At 49.4% G+C, this 17073-nt stretch overlaps 8 protein-coding genes across 8 annotated transcripts; 4 read left to right on the plus strand and 4 right to left on the minus strand.

Moving 5' to 3' along the window:
- Window positions 1-1937: 1937 nt before the first annotated feature.
- On the plus strand, window positions 1938-4686 carry N7479_010033 (beta-mannosidase; the record flags this gene model as incomplete). The annotated part of the gene is made up of 5 exons (XM_057257726.1): window positions 1938-2059; window positions 2111-3061; window positions 3125-3555; window positions 3606-3841; window positions 3889-4686. 5 exons carry the CDS (start codon window positions 1938-1940, stop codon window positions 4684-4686), a joined length of 2538 nt encoding a protein of 845 aa, XP_057105184.1.
- A 227-nt stretch (window positions 4687-4913) lies between these two features.
- N7479_010034 (translin family protein) lies at window positions 4914-5820 on the plus strand (the record flags this gene model as incomplete). The annotated part of the gene is made up of 2 exons (XM_057257727.1): window positions 4914-5119; window positions 5175-5820. The coding sequence occupies 2 exons, from the start codon at window positions 4914-4916 to the stop codon at window positions 5818-5820; spliced, it is 852 nt and encodes a 283-aa protein (XP_057105185.1).
- A 446-nt stretch (window positions 5821-6266) lies between these two features.
- Window positions 6267-6855, minus strand: N7479_010035 (RPEL repeat-containing protein; the record flags this gene model as incomplete). The annotated part of the gene is made up of 3 exons (XM_057257728.1): window positions 6267-6442; window positions 6561-6661; window positions 6725-6855. The coding sequence occupies 3 exons, from the start codon at window positions 6853-6855 to the stop codon at window positions 6267-6269; spliced, it is 408 nt and encodes a 135-aa protein (XP_057105186.1).
- A 687-nt stretch (window positions 6856-7542) lies between these two features.
- Window positions 7543-8893, minus strand: N7479_010036 (uncharacterized protein; the record flags this gene model as incomplete). The annotated part of the gene is made up of 2 exons (XM_057257729.1): window positions 7543-8699; window positions 8773-8893. 2 exons carry the CDS (start codon window positions 8891-8893, stop codon window positions 7543-7545), a joined length of 1278 nt encoding a protein of 425 aa, XP_057105187.1.
- A 508-nt stretch (window positions 8894-9401) lies between these two features.
- N7479_010037 (sulfurtransferase) lies at window positions 9402-10483 on the minus strand (the record flags this gene model as incomplete). Its single annotated transcript, XM_057257730.1, has 2 exons — window positions 9402-9459; window positions 9522-10483. The coding sequence occupies 2 exons, from the start codon at window positions 10481-10483 to the stop codon at window positions 9402-9404; spliced, it is 1020 nt and encodes a 339-aa protein (XP_057105188.1).
- Window positions 10484-10740: 257 nt separating this feature from the next.
- Window positions 10741-11167, plus strand: N7479_010038 (anaphase promoting complex subunit 11; the record flags this gene model as incomplete). Its single annotated transcript, XM_057257731.1, has 4 exons — window positions 10741-10882; window positions 10941-10972; window positions 11030-11093; window positions 11142-11167. 4 exons carry the CDS (start codon window positions 10741-10743, stop codon window positions 11165-11167), a joined length of 264 nt encoding a protein of 87 aa, XP_057105189.1.
- A 637-nt stretch (window positions 11168-11804) lies between these two features.
- Window positions 11805-12914, plus strand: N7479_010039 (uncharacterized protein; the record flags this gene model as incomplete). Its single annotated transcript, XM_057257732.1, has 1 exon — window positions 11805-12914. One exon carries the CDS (start codon window positions 11805-11807, stop codon window positions 12912-12914), a length of 1110 nt encoding a protein of 369 aa, XP_057105190.1.
- Window positions 12915-13334: 420 nt separating this feature from the next.
- N7479_010040 (putative kinesin family protein (BimC)) lies at window positions 13335-16997 on the minus strand (the record flags this gene model as incomplete). Its single annotated transcript, XM_057257733.1, has 3 exons — window positions 13335-14282; window positions 14333-16480; window positions 16533-16997. 3 exons carry the CDS (start codon window positions 16995-16997, stop codon window positions 13335-13337), a joined length of 3561 nt encoding a protein of 1186 aa, XP_057105191.1.
- Between the last annotated feature and the right edge of the window lie 76 nt (window positions 16998-17073).

Raw genomic sequence — 17073 nt, forward strand, 5'->3', positions numbered from 1 at the left:
TGGTCAATGAGTAGGCGACATATAGGTGTAGTAAGATTATATGTATTAAGAGGGTTGGAAGTTGAATGTTCACATTGCTGAAAGGTGGCAAGTCGTATGTCTCAAGGGTTAGAAGAAGAAAAAGGATTCCCAGGGAAGGAAAAGCAAAGCAAAAAGAACTTAAACCAAAAAAAGAAACAGAAAAAAAAAAATAGGCTGATCCGCTTAATCTCCCCGCATTTTCTCTGGTGGGTTTTTGGTGGATTTTGGTGGATTTCTCGACTGTGTAAGGTCTGTTTCTTCCTATCCGGCTCACTCGGGTTAAAGTGATTGGTCAAGAGTTGGGATTATTATAAGCTAGTGTGATCAGACTATTCCTTGCAGGGCGTGAGGGAAAAAAATAATAAGAAGAGACACTTCTCGGATCAGTTAGGAAGAGAGAAAATGGTCCATGAGCCCCAAGTCTGACGTGGAGATTCCGGCATCAGTGAGTCCCGGCATATAAAACCCCAGAGAACTTTATGGGCTTACTTAGGGTCAACTAGGATTATGAAGTCCCGAGCTGCAACTAATTCAGCCGGGAAATGTCACGCCAGCGTGAACAGGGGTGCAGATGAGATGTGCCATACAACGCATGTCCAATTTCGCTTGCGGTGTCATATACGCCACAGAACATGCATGGCTGGGTACTCCATATGGCATGGATTCTCCAAAGTGAGGGGCAATTTCCCCGGACTCCTTTCGTGAGAATCATACTCACCGAGCCCTGCAGATGGGACTGGACGATCGTATGGGGAAGATCACTAGTAGGTGCATGTCCGTTTACATGGGGAACATTAACCCTGATGAGGTTCCAACAGCAAACTTCCCTTCGGCCGGAAATTCCAAACCCGTTTTGCCCAGTAGTATCGAACCTTCTCCATTTCTATAACCTCGCAAGGTCCTGGGACTATACTCCGTGTGCTCCGTACGGAGTATACCATAATCGCTCCAAGCCTGGCGCCTGACGCCTAACGCCTACAATGAGGGATTTTTTCACAAAGGGGGTTAGTGCTCACTGCTTATTACCCCGTGTATCAGGAGGTGTCTATATTTCGCACCTCGCCACTAGAAGGGGGGAAAGGTCCTGGTTGCCGAGATAATTTCGCGCCATGTCTCGTTCCAGTCAAGGGCCCGAAATGGGGACACCCCCCATATTTTTTGTTTTTTTCTTCCTCTTATTCTTGGGAGGGGAAAAGGAGCCAAGAGAGTCGAACTCCGCAAACTCGAAAGTAAATTTAAAGCAAGCTCCCTGCAGAGCTCCACGTTCTGATCATTGACCTGGGATTTCCTGGGGGGATGCCAAGCCTGTAGGAAGGAAGCCGGAGGAATGCAGGACACCCGTTGTCTACCGAGGTCTAGCGGTCATTGGCTCGGCTGGGACTTGTGACTCATGCATACTAACCACAACGGGTGCAGTAAATTAAGTGTAGACCGTCAATGCGTATATGTCCGAAAGAAGTTACCGGCACCCAGGGGGGGGGTGAACAGTCGATGATATACCAGTGATCTTCAGGTTTTAGAATGGCAGAAGCTTAAGATCAAAGCGGACATCAACAATGCATGGCATTTTGAGCTTGACGGCACTCTTTCCGTGGCCAAGAAAGCTCTTGGGTGGATATAACAACCCCGGAGGATCGAGGACTGCCGAATGGTGGGGGAGAGAAAACGTGGAAATTTTGGAAATTTACAGATTTGCAAATTTCCATTGTTTCACTGTATTTGAAAAGTACAAGTTGCAAATATACAGGGTCATGTGTTACACTAGTCCCTTTTGAACACGGTAAATCTCGTCTTTCCCGAAAGGGTAACGGGAGTCTCCGGCCTTATCGATAAGGAAAGTCTGTCTCCAACTATGTATAAATCCGGGGGAAGGGGACAAAGCTACCTCCTTTCAAATTGTCAATTGCTTTTTCAAAATGGCTAAGCTCGTCCACTCTCTGTCTTCTGGCTGGTCCTTTAAGGACCGAGACACCGACGAATGGCTGCCAGTAGCTTCGGTCCCGTCCGTGGTACAACAGGATCTCATTGCTAACAACAAGTGAGCTATTTTTATCCGACGAAAATTTTCAAATCTAATATTATTCTCAAGGCTCGACGATCCTTACATCGGTTTCAAGGAATTAGACGCCCGCTGGGTCAACGAGAAGTCATGGGTCTACCGAAATGTCATCCAGAAGCCATCCGCCCCCGCCGGCTCTTCGATTGTGCTGGTCTTCGACGGTCTTGATACCTTTGCCAAGGTCAAGCTGGATGGAGAAGTGATCTTGGAGAGTGATAATATGTTCCTGGGTCACCGGGTAGACGTGACCAAAGCATTGGAAGCAGAAGGCGAACACACACTCGAGATTGAGTTCGACTGCGCACTCATTAAAGCACGCGAAATCCGTGACCAACACACCGAGCATAAATGGGTTGGTTTCAACGGCGATACAGCACGCATGGCTGCACGGAAAGCCCAGTACCACTGGGGCTGGGATTGGGGCCCAGTGTTGATGACCGCGGGCATCTGGCGTGCTGTACGATTCGAGGTGTATCAGGCCCGCGTGGCCAATCTGTGGCCCCAAACTAAGCTCTCTGAAGACCACCAGACAGCTGAGGTGACTGCCGTCATTGATGTGGAGAGCTTCGGTGCGGGGGAATATACGGCCCAGTTTAACTTAAGCCTAAAAGGGACCGAGATTGCAAGCGAGACTGTCCCAGTTTCTGGAAAGTCCGTTCAAGTAACATTCCCAGTCGAACAGCCGGCTCTGTGGTGGCCCCACGGATATGGCGAGCAGACTCTGTACGAAGTATCAGTGTCGCTACTTCGCAATGATGAACAGGTTGACCAGACATCCAAGAAGTTTGGTATCCGGACCGCCGAGGTAGTTCAACAACCAGACAAGCATGGCAAATCCTTTTTCTTCCGAATTAATGGAATGGACATTTTCTGCGGTGGTTCATGTTGGATTCCGGCGGACAGTCTGCTCCCTGCTATTAGCGCTGAGCGCTACCGCAAGTGGATTGAGCTTATGGTCGCTGGTAGACAAGTGATGATTCGGTAAGTTTTGTTTTTCTGTTTTGGTTCGGGGTTTATGTGGATTTAGCTAACCTCAAAAAAAAGTGTCTGGGGCGGTGGTATATATGAAGAGGACTCCTTCTATGATGCCTGCGATGAACTGGGAGTGCTAGTCTGGCAAGATTTCATGTTTGGATGCGGCAATTATCCCACATGGCCCGAGATGCTCGAATCCGTCCGTCAAGAGACAATTTACAATCTGGAGCGTATCCGCCATCATGCTTCGATTGTGCTTTATGCAGGCAACAACGAAGATTATCAGGTTGCAGAGTCAGAAGGCTTGACCTACAACTACGAGGACAAAGATCCAGAGAGCTGGTTGAAAACCGATTTCCCGGCGCGATACATTTATGAGAAGCTGCTCCCAGAAGTGGTGGCTGAATACTCACCTAGCACATTCTACCACCCTGGAAGCCCCTGGGGAGATGGCAAGATATCGTCAGACACCACTGTTGGTGATATGCACCAGTGGAACGGTCAGTATTTTCTACCATACTTTGAGTTCTTACGCTAATCATTAGAGTAGTGTGGCATGGAACTCAGGAGAAGTACCAAATCTTCGATACTCTCGGCGGTCGGTTCAACAGCGAGTTCGGAATGGAGGCATTCCCCCACTTGTCTACCATCGAATACTTCGTCGAGAATCCAGAGGATATGTTCCCTCAATCCCACGTTATCGACTTCCACAACAAGGCCGACGGTCACGAACGGAGACTGGCAACTTATCTTGTAGAGAATCTACGGAGCGCCACAGATCTCGAGGTATGACTACTATCCCGATAACCATCGATGCAGGCTAACATATCTAGACCTATATCTATCTCACCCAAGTTGTACAAGCAGAGACCATGATGTTTGGCTACCGAGGCTGGCGCCGACAATGGGGCGACGAGCGACACTGCGGTGGCGCACTGCTCTGGCAGTTGAACGACTGCTGGCCAACAATCTCATGGGCCATCGTGGACTACTTCCTCAAGCCGAAGCCAGCATACTACGCCGTCAAGCGTGTCTTAAACCCGATCGCCGTCGGTGTCCGACGTGAGCACCACGACTGGAGCGTGGCACACGCCCAGCCACCCAAGACCAGCAAGTACGAGCTTTGGATCGCCAGCAATCAACCAGAGACCGTTCAAGGCAGCATCGAGCTGCGGTTCCTTTCCGTCAACACAGGTCGCGATATCCGGCCTCCGATTGTGCGCGAAGACATCACCATTACTGCCAATGGCACCACAAATATCATCACTGATGGTGTTCTCGACCACATCGCCGAGCCAGAACCACATGTCCTCGCCGCCCGGTTGTGGGTGGGCAACCAGGTTGTAGCACGGGATGTCGACTGGCCACAGCCATTGAAGTATCTCAATTTGTCCGCGCGACAGGTAGAGGTTAAGAGGCAGACATCGAAATCCGGTGAGACGGTGTTGGTGATCAATGCCCGCAAGCCGGTCAAGTGTCTTGTTTTCGAGGAGCAAGAGGGTGTACTGCTTGGGGACAATGCTATTGACATTGTACCTGGTGATGAGCAGACAGTGGTAGTTACTGGTCTTGGAAGTGAGCCTCTGAAGTACCGGTACCTGGGACAAGAATCCTGCGAGGTTGTTGCATGAGTGGCTACTATATATGTTGCATAGCATTGGGCAAGAGAATTTCAATCAGCATAATCATTTCAAATTCCAAACATAACTGTAAATATTAATAGGTGTACGATATAATAATAGAGAAAAGGTCGACAGCTCTGGAGAAAACCTGAGGTAGAAAGAACTAGGTGAACATTTCAAGATAATCTCATATCTTATCGGGAGATCTGAACTTAACAACCTCCAACTTTTTGCCAATGGGTACCAAACGCGACTGGGAAGGCCAGCCACTCGAACTAAATCCTCAAGATACAATCATGGCAGAAGCAGAAACAGAAACACAGCCAGCTCCTTCAATCCTGTCAATCTTCGAGAACTTCCGCGACGAGCTGGACGAGCACCATGATCGCCGCGAGCGTATCATCAAGAAAAGCCGCGATATCACCGCCCTGAGCAAGAAGATGTATGCCCCTCCACCTCCAGCCAAAGAAAAGCACCATTAACTGAGATCGCTCTAGCATCTTCGCCCTCCAACGAGTCCGTGCAACAAACCAACCCCTCCCTCCCAAAATCGCCCAAGAAAACCAAACCCGCTTCGACCAAATCCACGCGCTGTTTGAAGCCGTTGTCCCCGAACAACTAGGCATCAATGGCTGGCGATACCAGCGCCAAATTAGCGGCGGAATCCAAGAGTTCATCGAAGCCGTCTCCTTCGATCACTACCTACGCACACAAACGCTAATCACCCACGCGGAGTGCTCCGCCCGCGTTCCATCGGGAATCCTCGTTTCCGAAGAAGACTACCTAATGGGGCTATATGATCTCACAGGAGAGATGATGCGGTTCGCAGTTCTATCTCTGAGCTCCGGCAATGCAACTGCTACCAAGGTGATCGAGAACACAGCAAGCGAAGGCGAGAAATCGACGGTCGCTTCACAGGGTGGTATCGTGGTTGATCTACGTGCTATGCGAGCAGGCTTTGAGGCGCTCAGTCTTCCAAAGCGGCATTACATGTTCCGGGATATGGAGAAGAAGATGGACGTGATGCAGAACAGTGTAGAGAAGGTTGAGCGGGCGGCGTATGGGATTGTCGTTCGCGGGAGTGAGAGACCAAGTGGGTGGACGCCTGATCTGTCGAGCGCAGTGGAGGTGCCATCGTACTAAAAAGCAACTACGTATCATGAGGTATCCAACAATGATCAATGGCTTTGAATGACAGCTGTACATGTAGTATGTTATGGTTCGAGGACGTGGCTTTCGATATACCAATAACTATCTATACCTATCTAATTTGAATAACTCTTTCTATGCCCAAATATCCCCTCATTAGTGACTTATTCCTACAAAATGTAGGGAATCCCAAATTCCATATTGACATTGCTATACTGATAGCGTCACGGTGACATCACTAGTTCAGAACGGTAAAGACAGTAGAAACCGGATGTTGGAGAAACACCTTAGGTGTAGGAAAAAGAAAAGAGGAAGCATTTCCAATTGTGAGAATCAAAGAAAAAAAGAAAAACGCCCTCGTAAAACAATCATCATGTCACCCATATCTCATAGCACCAAGAGCACAAAGCCGTGGCAATGTTCACTCTACAAGGCCAAAATTAGACAGGCGAGCGTGGGTTCTCATCTTCAGAGAGAATACCCTGGGAAATCAGTTCTTCGGGTTGTGGTCTGTTCTGAATCTTATGCTCGAGGTTATCCGCTAGCATGTGCTTCTCGAGTTCACGGGCGTGGGCCTGGAGCGCTGGGGCGGCGGTGGTTGCGGGGAGGATATTACCTTGGCGGGTTGTTAGTATATTGAGAGTAATCTCAGGTACCAATCTCAGGTACCAAATGTAGAAAATGATAAGTGATAAAAATCAAAAGGAGAATGAAAATGAAATAGGGAAACAAACGCTCAACCAGCTCGTCCTTCTCAGGCCTCTTCTCCAGGTTCTTCTTCAGACTGTCTGAAGCTCGCTGACGGTCAAGCTCCTGGCGGGCAGATTGAAGGGCTCTGTTTTTGGTGTTAACCATCATATCTCACCATGAGACTGGAATTATTCCTGGGAACACCCACGGAGCTACATTGGTGTCCAGCAGGATGTGGCGGTTTTTGAGGTCCTGCACTTCCGGGCGGGTTTGGAGGTGCTTCTCCAGCGAGTTGCGACGCTCGTGGGTCGGGGGAAGGGACTGTTCGACGGAAGACATTGTAGCAAGTAATAATATTCAAAAGTGTGTTGTTAAGAAGTGAAATCAGTGGAGGAATGAAGTAATTAAGAGAGGCGAAAGTCAAGTGATCTCCTGTGGGACAATCACGCGGGGAAAGCGGCGGGTCTATACATCTACATCATAAATTGAATCTATACAGGGCAAAAAATCAAAGTAATGGAATTCACTGGGATAATCTGGGATAATCTGGGATACTAGTAGATCATAAAAAGAAAAATACAATCCACTGTCATACCATTTCCCAGCGCAAAAAAAAAAAGCAACCGTCTCAACGTCTCCGCAATTTGACGATCTCCCATCTCCGTCTCCTAAGGAAAGGGTGAAAAGGGAAAAAGGGGGGGCATAGGTTTTCCGAAGTAGACATATCCAAGCAGCGCATCACAGCCGCGGGTTGAATCCACCAGGGGATTCATGTCCTTTCATGTCCGAGATCCGATCATGCCGGGATTCTGGGATGATTTATGCCGGGGGAAGAGGGAAAAGCACACTCTGCGGGCAATCACAGCAAGACAGATCCAGATGCAGATCCCCACATTGGGGGGGTTATTGCAGTCCTGCAAAGAGAAAAGAGACACCCTGTCCTGTCCTAGATGCATTGGTTCACAAAACACTCCAGTCTACTGTCGTCAAGAGATGACAGGGAGTAGACCGTTCTGCTCGTACGAATCAAGGAACCCAGAGTTTACCACGACCACGACCATTGCCTCGTGCACCGCGCGAAGACCCACCACGGCGACCATTGGATGAGCGGCGAGAGCCTCCAGCATTACCGCGAGGGGCACCGGTGGCACCGGCGGCACCCTGCTGGTTGCTCAAGTCTACAGTGTTTGGTTTAGTTGCACCGCCCAGAGACCGACTGAAAGAGTCCGGGTCGATGGGCTTGGTAGGAACTTCCACGGTAGAAACAGGCTCAACGAGAGGTGGCGCAGTCTTAGGGGCAGCCTTTCGCGGACCTCCACCACGCGAGGCGCCTCGGGGAGTTCCTTTTCCACGACCACGGGGGACGAATACTAGCTCATCTTCGTCGCTTTCTTCCTCGTAGGACAATAAGGTCTTCGGTTCAGCAGGTTGGGTCTGAGTTTTCTCGACATATTTGCAACGGTTTTTGTACTCGCGCTCCTCGTACTGGATAGCGGTGCGTAGCTGCAGAATGTTCTTGACACCAATTCCAAACTTCTGAGCCCACACCTGGGTCGCACGGTCATTGGTGATGAGAATGCAGGTCTTGGCAGAGTTCTCGGCATCGGGGCCGGTATGCAACCGCCAGAGCAGAGCACTCAACAATGGGCGCAGAGCGGGCGGCGCGGTCGGGATGACGGATCCGGAGATGGTGCGCTGATGGCTAGAAGACTTGCTCTTGATCTTATCATTCTTCGTTCCATTGCGAGACTCATGCTGGGCGCACTCGGGGCTGGTACGGGAGCTGCGCGAGGAAGTGCGCGATCCAGGTCCACTGGGAGTGCCAACGGAGGTGATCGAAACAGCCTCCGGGTCCTTCTTGAAGTTCAACTTCGACAAGAGCATCTGCGACAGATCATCCGGTTCGTTCTTGGCTAAGGTATCATCGGCACTGGGTTCGATCGCTGGCTTGCCATTGGTAAGTACCTCGTCAATTACCTCGGGCTCCTCTTCAAATTCTGGCAGGAAGAATTTCTCGGCTTCCTCCCAGCGCTCGTACTGCTCCATGGGGCCCTGAAGGACAACTCGGTTGGCGGCGATGTGATCTTTGCCGGAAGTAACGCGATCGAGAAATCGGACTGCCTCACGGGCGTTGATGGCGACCTGCGATCCCGCTCGCTTCAGCGCATGAAGTCGTTCAAGTGCTAATCGGAGGATAATGGTTAGACCGGCAAGCGCTAGACGCAATCAAAGTCTCTTCAGCATTCAGATACTCACTGTAGAGAGGAACCACAAGATCGATAGCTCCATTAGCGGTCCATTTCTTAATTTCGCTAATGTTGGTGGACAGGGCCGTCTCGTCCACGGCACAGTGGAAGACCTTGCGTCCGGTGGACATGGCGGATATTGAACGAGTGTATTCGTGTGTTCGTGCGTAGTGAGTGAGAGATACAGGGCAAATACCGCCCTATATCGGAAGACTAGAAGTGTAGACAACCGCGACTGAATCGGGGCCGGTCAGCACGGGCCTAGTTGAGGAAGGAGGTTTGATGATGGAGGGACATGGGAATGTGGGGGGAGGGGAGTAGTGGGATGTCGGTTGAAGGAACCGTGATTTTCACTCACGATGAGAAGGCAGTTGACAAGATGTTCCCATCTGCAGCATCTTTGTAAGAATACAGTATGCCTGGGGCCAAAGAAACGCACCTCTGGGAAATGATGCGATGGGCAGAGATGGAAATATGCTGACTAAGCGTGCTTCAGGAACAGACCGAGTTTAAAGAGAGAAGTGAGGGTTTCTATATATTTGAAAAAAAGGATACAGTCTAAGAGTAGAAAGAGAAAGGAAAGGGAAATAAAAAGAATCATGTTCAAGAGAAAAAGGTTCCAGTGCCATCATCCCGAACCTATGACTTCACCTTCTTGATGAGGCCATCCGATTCCTTAACTCGTTGCGCCCACTCACTGGTTTTGATATTCATATTAGTACTAGTAGAAATTATAAGGGGGAAACTTTGTATACTTACGTCCAGCTTCCGTCATATACCCGACGTAGGTTTGGGTCGCCATATTCCGCCTCACTCAGGGCTGTCTCGATGATGGAGGCAGTTACGCCAGTACCACATGAGCTGATGATTGTTTGGTTTGGGTCCACCTTGTGGTCCTCAAAGACCTTTCGCAGGTCTTCGGCGGGAAGATAGGCTTTTGTTTCAGGGTCCAGTAGTTCTTGGAAGGGCATGCTCTTGGAGCCAGGAAGATGGCCCGATGACAAGCCAGGACGCGGCTCCGGTTCAGTTCCAGCCCAGCGGCCATAGGAACGTGCATCTAGGATCTCTATTTCCTCTGCACCTTCTTTGCCATAGTCCAAGGCCAACTCCTTCATCTCACGGAATGAGATCACTAGTCGCGCGTCGTATGTTGGAACTGGGTATTTAGACTTCTCCACCACTGCTGGGTCGCCGCTCTCGGTCGGGAGACCTTCTTTGACCCAGAGACGGTAGTTATTGAGTATATGCACATTGGGATGCCCGAAGACGCGCAGCGTCCAGCCTACACGGGGCGCACTGAAGATGCCCAGGTCGGCAGTATCGTAAACCACCACCGAATCATCGCGACGGATCCCCAACTCGCTCATGGCCTCGGCAAAAGTCTCGCAAGTGGGAAGCATGTGTGGATAGGGTGAATCTTGATCCTTAATAGCGTCAAGGTCAAAGAATTGAGCCTGAGGGATGCGCGAGTTACGGAATGAGTCAATGCCCTTGCGACCCTCCGGGTCGTTCGGCATGAACCATGCTGCACAGAGGGGAATGACGCGCGGGGAAGTTGAGATTTTTGTCGTGGGATTCTTCTTGAGTGCTTCATTCAGCTGCTTTGGTGTCACTAGATACGAAGAAAAAGAGACATTGCGCTGAGTACGGATCCCTGTAGAGATGGACATATTGGGGCGGAAGAGACGAGCAGGAGCAAAGGATCTGGCTGCGAAAGCCATAGTGGGAGAAAAGGAACCTTTTAAAATCCAATTTACATAACGAGGTATCAAAGCCTTGGGAAATGTCAAAAACCAAGACCAACCACGAGTAAGAACAGAGAGAGCTAAAAAGAGCAATAAGAGGAGTACGATTGCGTGTTATGGCGGCATATGTGGAGGTGCGGAGAACATGTGATAAGATGATAAGAGATAACATTGTTGACCGTTTTCCCTCTCTTCACCTCTTTCAGATTAGCTCTCCACTATCCCACTTCACAATGAAGGTCACCATTAAAGAATGGAATGCCGTTGCTACTTGGCACTGGAATATTCCCGAGGATGAAGTGTGTGGTATCTGTCGTGTCCAGTTCGATGGCACTTGTCCAACCTGCAAATTCCCCGGCGATGACTGCGCGCTTGGTGTGTGACCTTTCTACTTCCAATTCCATGCTTCATACTGACTGCGATACAATTATAGTGCAAGGAAGGTGTAACCACGCGTTTCATATGGTACGATTGCGGAGTGCGCATATAAACTAGGTCTGGACTGACCAACACTTTTAACAGCATTGCTTGATGACCTGGATTGATCTGGAGTCTTCCAAGGGATTGTGTCCAATGTGCCGACAAAGTATGCTTTTCTGCATTGCTTGTGTGATATGGAGCTAACTCTCTCCAGAATTCGAATGGAAGGACAAAGAATAACGGCCTAATTTGTATTTTTTTTCTCCGTGGTTATCAAGGCGTTGTCGGACGAATTCAAGATACCCATTTGTGTTTTATTGGGCATGCGAAGTTGGATTGGAAGAGTAGCTGTGACCTTGGTGTCAATTGGGCATCAAAACAATGCTGTGGTTGGAATGAGACTGATACTGATCTATAGACGGGATTGGACCCATGTTCATACTTCATTTTTCAAACTCAATGGCTATTCTTACTCGATCAAATTCTGTTCATGTATAATTGCCTTTCTTAATGTATACTGCAGTGGCTTGGATTGTCAAGGCATATAATTTATACAGTTCGATCTCTGATAACTACTCATGTATGTATAGATATATATTTTGCTACTCGGAGCACTACCTAGGTAGAAGGTCAACTTACACTACGTCCAAGCAGTCTGCACAACCACCTCCTATCATCAAAAATCGAAGAATAGCATCAACATCCTATATAGTAATACTGATGTTTTAAGTCATTTGATAGGTCAACTATACTGGCTGTTGTCACTGCTCATCTGATCGTCACGTGGCGCTATCGATAAGAAGCTCTCCGCACGCGCTACAGAACCTCATCCTATCCCAAGCTCTTCTTCAGAATGATGTAACCTTGGCTTACGGAGATGTCTTTGAACAACTCTCCCTATCATCCTCCCCTGTCCTCTTCCTCATCCCGGCAGTCCCTGCACAAAGACACACTCTCTCGACCAGGCACCGCGTCTTCGCGGCCGAGTGATCGACAACAGCCAAGAGCCCAACTGCCTGAAGGCCGCACATCAACAGATGAAACTCATCAACACCCAGAAACAATTGTATCGCCCTCCCACGATGCAGTTCTGGATGAAACAGGAGACCATCTCGAGGAAGGCCAAGAACAGCCTCTATCTCACCCCGCATTCCAGCCTTTCTTTACCTTGATCGAAGACGCCCATACGTCAGATTACCACCACCCAACAGTCCACTACATATTCTCCGATGATGATACCGGAATTGTAACAGAGGCAGCTCTACGCAGCTTGGCCGCGCAGCAAGAAGCCCTCTCTGATTCCAAGAAGGAACAGATCGCGCAGACCCAAGCATCCAATCTCCAGGATGAGATCAAAGACCCTTCAGACCAAGACCCAGCCAAGACCACCCTACTTCCGCCGCCCGCTCCAGGTGTTCGGGAGAACTATGTCATCCTTGACGTAGAGCCTTCACCATACACACCTGAGGCAGCGCAAACCAGTCCGATACCCGAACAACTAGCGCCAGGCAGAGGCGGGGGTGGCATAAGGTCCATATCTTCGTCACCGGCTAATGCTTCTACAATCCCACAGGATCAGGGACAGCCACACCCGCAGTATCGTGTTACCGCGGCCCAGAGCTTCTCGTCAACATGGCAGGTTCTCCACACGGAAGTGGTGCCGGCGCCCACTTTTGAGAATAGCAATCCTGGCGAGCCACCAGGACATGGGTTGATGCTGAAGATCCGTGGCACAGGTGGGCTGCCGATTAAAGTGGGTGGCAAGGACAAGGAGAGTACACTTGAGGAGATGATGGATCAGTTTGCGAAGCGGATGAGCGAGTTGCAGGTTGTTATCGATGCTGCGGAGGCTGCGGACTCAAAGGGAGAACTTGACGGGGAAGAACTCATGCAGCATCCCTTCTCTCCAGACACAGTTGAAGAGACTGTTCAGGGAGAGAAGGACAGTGGTGCTTATGCTACGGAAGTTGAAGTGGAACACTCTTGATGATTTATTATTGCTGCTCTTAGCGCATCACAGGGAAAGCATCAGTGTTTATATTGATTCTAGTCTACCAACAGACTAGTGCCGGATGAATCCCATGAATGTCTTTGAATATACAAGACGAACTAATCTAAACTGGATGATTAAGTATGGTATTCACCTTGATCGAATTTGAGATCCTATAGGGATATCAATGTAGCCAACCCAGAAACGCCAAGCACAATGCTTTTCTATAGCACTCAGACAAAAAAAAAATAGATACAAGAGAATGACCAACCCAACACTGTTTTCTCAGCCAAAAACTCCAAACCAGAGTGCAAAGCCCAGCGACTATCGGGTATCAAAAAAGTCAGGAAGGAGAGCAAAAACAAGCAGAAAAGAGCACAAAATAACATGGAATCCACCTAATCAGAGGTGCGATTTCTATCTAAATCTTCGGCCACCGGCGATAGCCGAGGGGGGCATATTTTCGCGACCCTCCTTCATAACAGCCATCCTTTTCGAGAGCATGGTTTTGGGGGGTTTAGTTTCGGGATTGTTGTTTGAATTCGAACGGCGCCGCTTGCGGGAAGGTTGTTCTGGCTCTTCCTTTTCTGGCGTCTCGTCCAGGTCTATGGATGTGGCTAACGCGGGGGTTTCTGGCTTGTTGGGAGGTAGTACGTCGTCGCTATCAGACCCGACCGATCTGGTGACGTTCAAGTCGACTTCTCTAAGGCCAGTGTTGGGAGGTGGGGCTGCGGATGATGGAAGAGAGTGGCCTACCTCTTCCAGGGTATCACTATACACGAATTTCTTGGGTGATGAAGCTATCACTTGGGGCGAAGTTGAAGCAGGGGAGTCCTGTTGTTCCTCCTGACTGAATGGCAAAGCAGTAAACTGCTTGGATGTCCGGTGTCGAGTGCGAAGACCGTCGTGAGCTTCTGTTTGGGGCATTTCCGAAGGATATTCGTATCGTCTTTTCTGAGGGGTTATACCTGTTGAAATATACTCCTTCAGGGGCCGGCTCTGGATATTGGACCGCATTTCTAAAAGTGGCCGGCGGACTTCAGCGTGTAAAGGTGCAGTAGTTTGTTCAAGGTTCTTGGTATGCATATTGACATCCTCCTGGAGTTGCTCGACACGTCCACTGAACCCGTCGAGTTGCCCATAGACGTTCGAGCGGGACTCTCGGACATTCTTAGCCATAGCATTCAAACTGCCTAGGTGTGATTGATGGAAGTGGCCATTCTGGGACCGTGCTTTGGCAACGAAGTCATCCAAAGCCTCCATTTGTGTGTCCATGTCGCTCATTTGAGCATCAACAATCCGCACAGTCTCTTGGTGCACAGACTCTGTTGCCCGGTGAATTGAGGCATTGCGCTGGTCGAAAGTCTGCTGGCGTTAGTTTCATTTCGGAACCCAAAGATGTCAGTTGGTCTCACCTCCCAATCATTCTGCATCCTGGTTTTGATTTCATCCTTGGACGCAATAACATCCTTTGCAAACCGTTCCTCCTTGAAGATCCATTCATCAACATGTCTATCGTGCTGCGCAGTCGCTTGCTCAAGAGAGTCACATGATGTAGAGATCTCAGTGCGCAGCGCATCAAATTTGCCCTTGAGGCGGTTGTTCTGTTTATGATTTGAGTCCTCAAGGAGTCCCCGGATATGAGAAATGAGAGTTTCACGCTCGGCTTGTGCGTTCGCATGTTCCTCTTCCAAAACTTGTGCAAGGTTGGATGAAGCCTTTCTATTTGCCTCCACCGTCTGGCGGTTAGCTGCCTGCAGCTCAAGACGTAGTTTGTGGACTTCGGATTTCTGTTCATCGAGGTGTTTTGCCATATCCTCAAACATGGTCTTGAAGTCTTTGCCGAGTGTGCTGTATGATGAGTGTAGCTCGGAGTGGAACTCTGAGAATTCCCCAACAACCTCTTCAGAGATCCGAGCAGCAGCAGCTGACAAGCCGCTCAGGCCTTCGCCAACTTTGGACTTAACTTCTTCTCGAAGAACCTTGATCTCCCCGAGAACTTCATTCATCTCGTTGTGGGCAGTGGAAGTGTTGTTCTTCGCCTCTGCTTCGACCTTGTTAAAGGAGGCATCAATGTCCTTGAGTTGAGAGCGGGTCGACTGCACAGTGTCTAGTTCATGGCCCACAAATTGATGAATTTTGCTAGACATATCCTGCAGTAGCTTCGCATGTTGCGTCTGGAAGAGCTGCATACGAGCGTCGACCTGTTGTGTGATATGCGATACTTCGCCGGTTGAGGCCTGCCAGGTTTTCCGGTTATCAGTCTCCAAGTTGTCTTTGCGATCCAATTTCGCGTGCAGTCCATTCACGTCTTGAATGGTGCCATTTAAAGTTGTCACCAGGCCGGCACCGATATGACGAAGTTGCTTTTCCGTATTCTCATGGGCCTTTCGCACAGTCTTCTCCTCATCCAGCTTTTCCTGGGTATCTTTCCAAAACTTTTCTGTCTCATTAAGAACCTCGCGCGTTTCTTTGAGTTTGGACTGAGTCTCCTCATTGTCATGCTTCAATGAGTTGAAGTTGCCCGTGATAGAGAGTAGTTCTTGGACTTTGTGACGAAGGCTTGACTCCATGGACTCGATCTTGGCACGTTGTTCTTCATTGACGATTCTCCGCGATTCACTTTCCATCGTCATTTCTTCGTATGCATCAGGCGTCATATAGACGCCATTGCGATGTCGGGTAGCAATGAGCTCGCTCTTGAGCTTCTCAATTTCCATCCCGATATCTCGTAGAAGCTTGGTTTTGGAGATGATGGAATTAATCTGGGGTTTATTGCGGATGTTCTTGGCTCGGAAGGCATAATCAAGAGTAGAAATGGTCTCCTCTAGGTTGTTGCGGGCAGGTGAAACAGTGGCGATGATACATGTTTTTGTTCGTCCTCCAAGTGAGTCTTGTAGCAGTCTCGTGAGTTTTGACTCTCGATAAGGAATGTGCGAACTCTTATCCACAAGAGCATTGATCACTCTCCCAAGAGTGAGTAGACTCTTGTTGATGAGACCTGCCTCTGTTGCCCGTTTATTTTCTGCACCACTCCGTCCGATGTTTTCGCTACCCGCGAGATCAACCAGGTTCAACTTGCCAGAGCTAACATAGTCCTCGCCAGATTCGGTCGTACGTTTTGTGAGAACGGTGATGGTGAAAACTGTATGACTCCGGGAACTTAGGTCATTGCATTTTGTCGCTGCAACTTGGCGTTTGTGGCTACCCATTTGGAGTAATCTGATTCCGGTAGACGCAGAGTCGATGTAGGTCTCCTCCATGCCCTGAACCATTGTACTGTGTCCTCCCTTCTTCTCATTTTCGAAAATCTTGAGCTTGGTGCTATCGTCGTATGACAGAAGATCGCGGAGTTCCTCGTTGTAAAGTTCAATGAAGGAGCATTTCACCGTGCTTTCTGTGTCCTCGAGTTTGTGAAACAGAGCGTAAAGGGTACGTGGAATAATTCCTGCATCGTCGGACAAGATGCCCAATGTGTCGGTCATATCTCCTGACATGGTGTATGTTTTTCCTGTTCCAGTCTGTCCGTATGCGAAGATTGTACAATTGTAACCTGCCAACATCTGTAAGGAATTAGCCCGATCTTCCGATTTCATGCGCGTTGAATATACAAACCTCGTCGAGCACCGGCACAACCACATCCTCGTAGACAGTAGTTTGATCGGCGGCCGGGGAGAAGACCTTGTCGAAAGCATATGTCTTGTTTGAAACTGCGTTCGGTCCCATCGAGAGATCGAGGGTCTTGCCCTTCACACCTTCTGGTGTTGACAAGACTACCCCATTATTCTCTTTGATCTCGCGATCGCTGCGGCCACGACAGCGGACCACCACGTGAATACTTGTGTCCTCGTTGATTTCCCGCTCAAAATCCTTCTCCTTCCTCTTGCTTGCGGCGCTCGATTTTTCAGGGCTCCTCATAGCACGCGCAGCACTCATTGCAGAGAACCTCACTGATGGCGTAGGCACTGCAGGTGGTGCATGACGTTCGGGGACTGCGGAACCTGCTCGTCGAACCGGTTGGCGCAAACCCGACCTCCTCGTGGTAGGGAGGGTGGACGGGGGCCTTGGTGGGCCAACCATGTTGACAATGTGACGATACTCGGAGTGTAGTTGCGGTATTCTTTAGCAGTAATATTCGAGTGTTGAGTAGTTTGAA

The sequence above is a fragment of the Penicillium vulpinum genome (assembly GCF_028829585.1).
Source record: "Penicillium vulpinum strain IBT 29486 chromosome Unknown utg000004l_segment0_segment0, whole genome shotgun sequence".
In the NCBI taxonomy this organism is placed as follows: Eukaryota; Fungi; Ascomycota; class Eurotiomycetes; order Eurotiales; family Aspergillaceae; genus Penicillium; species Penicillium vulpinum.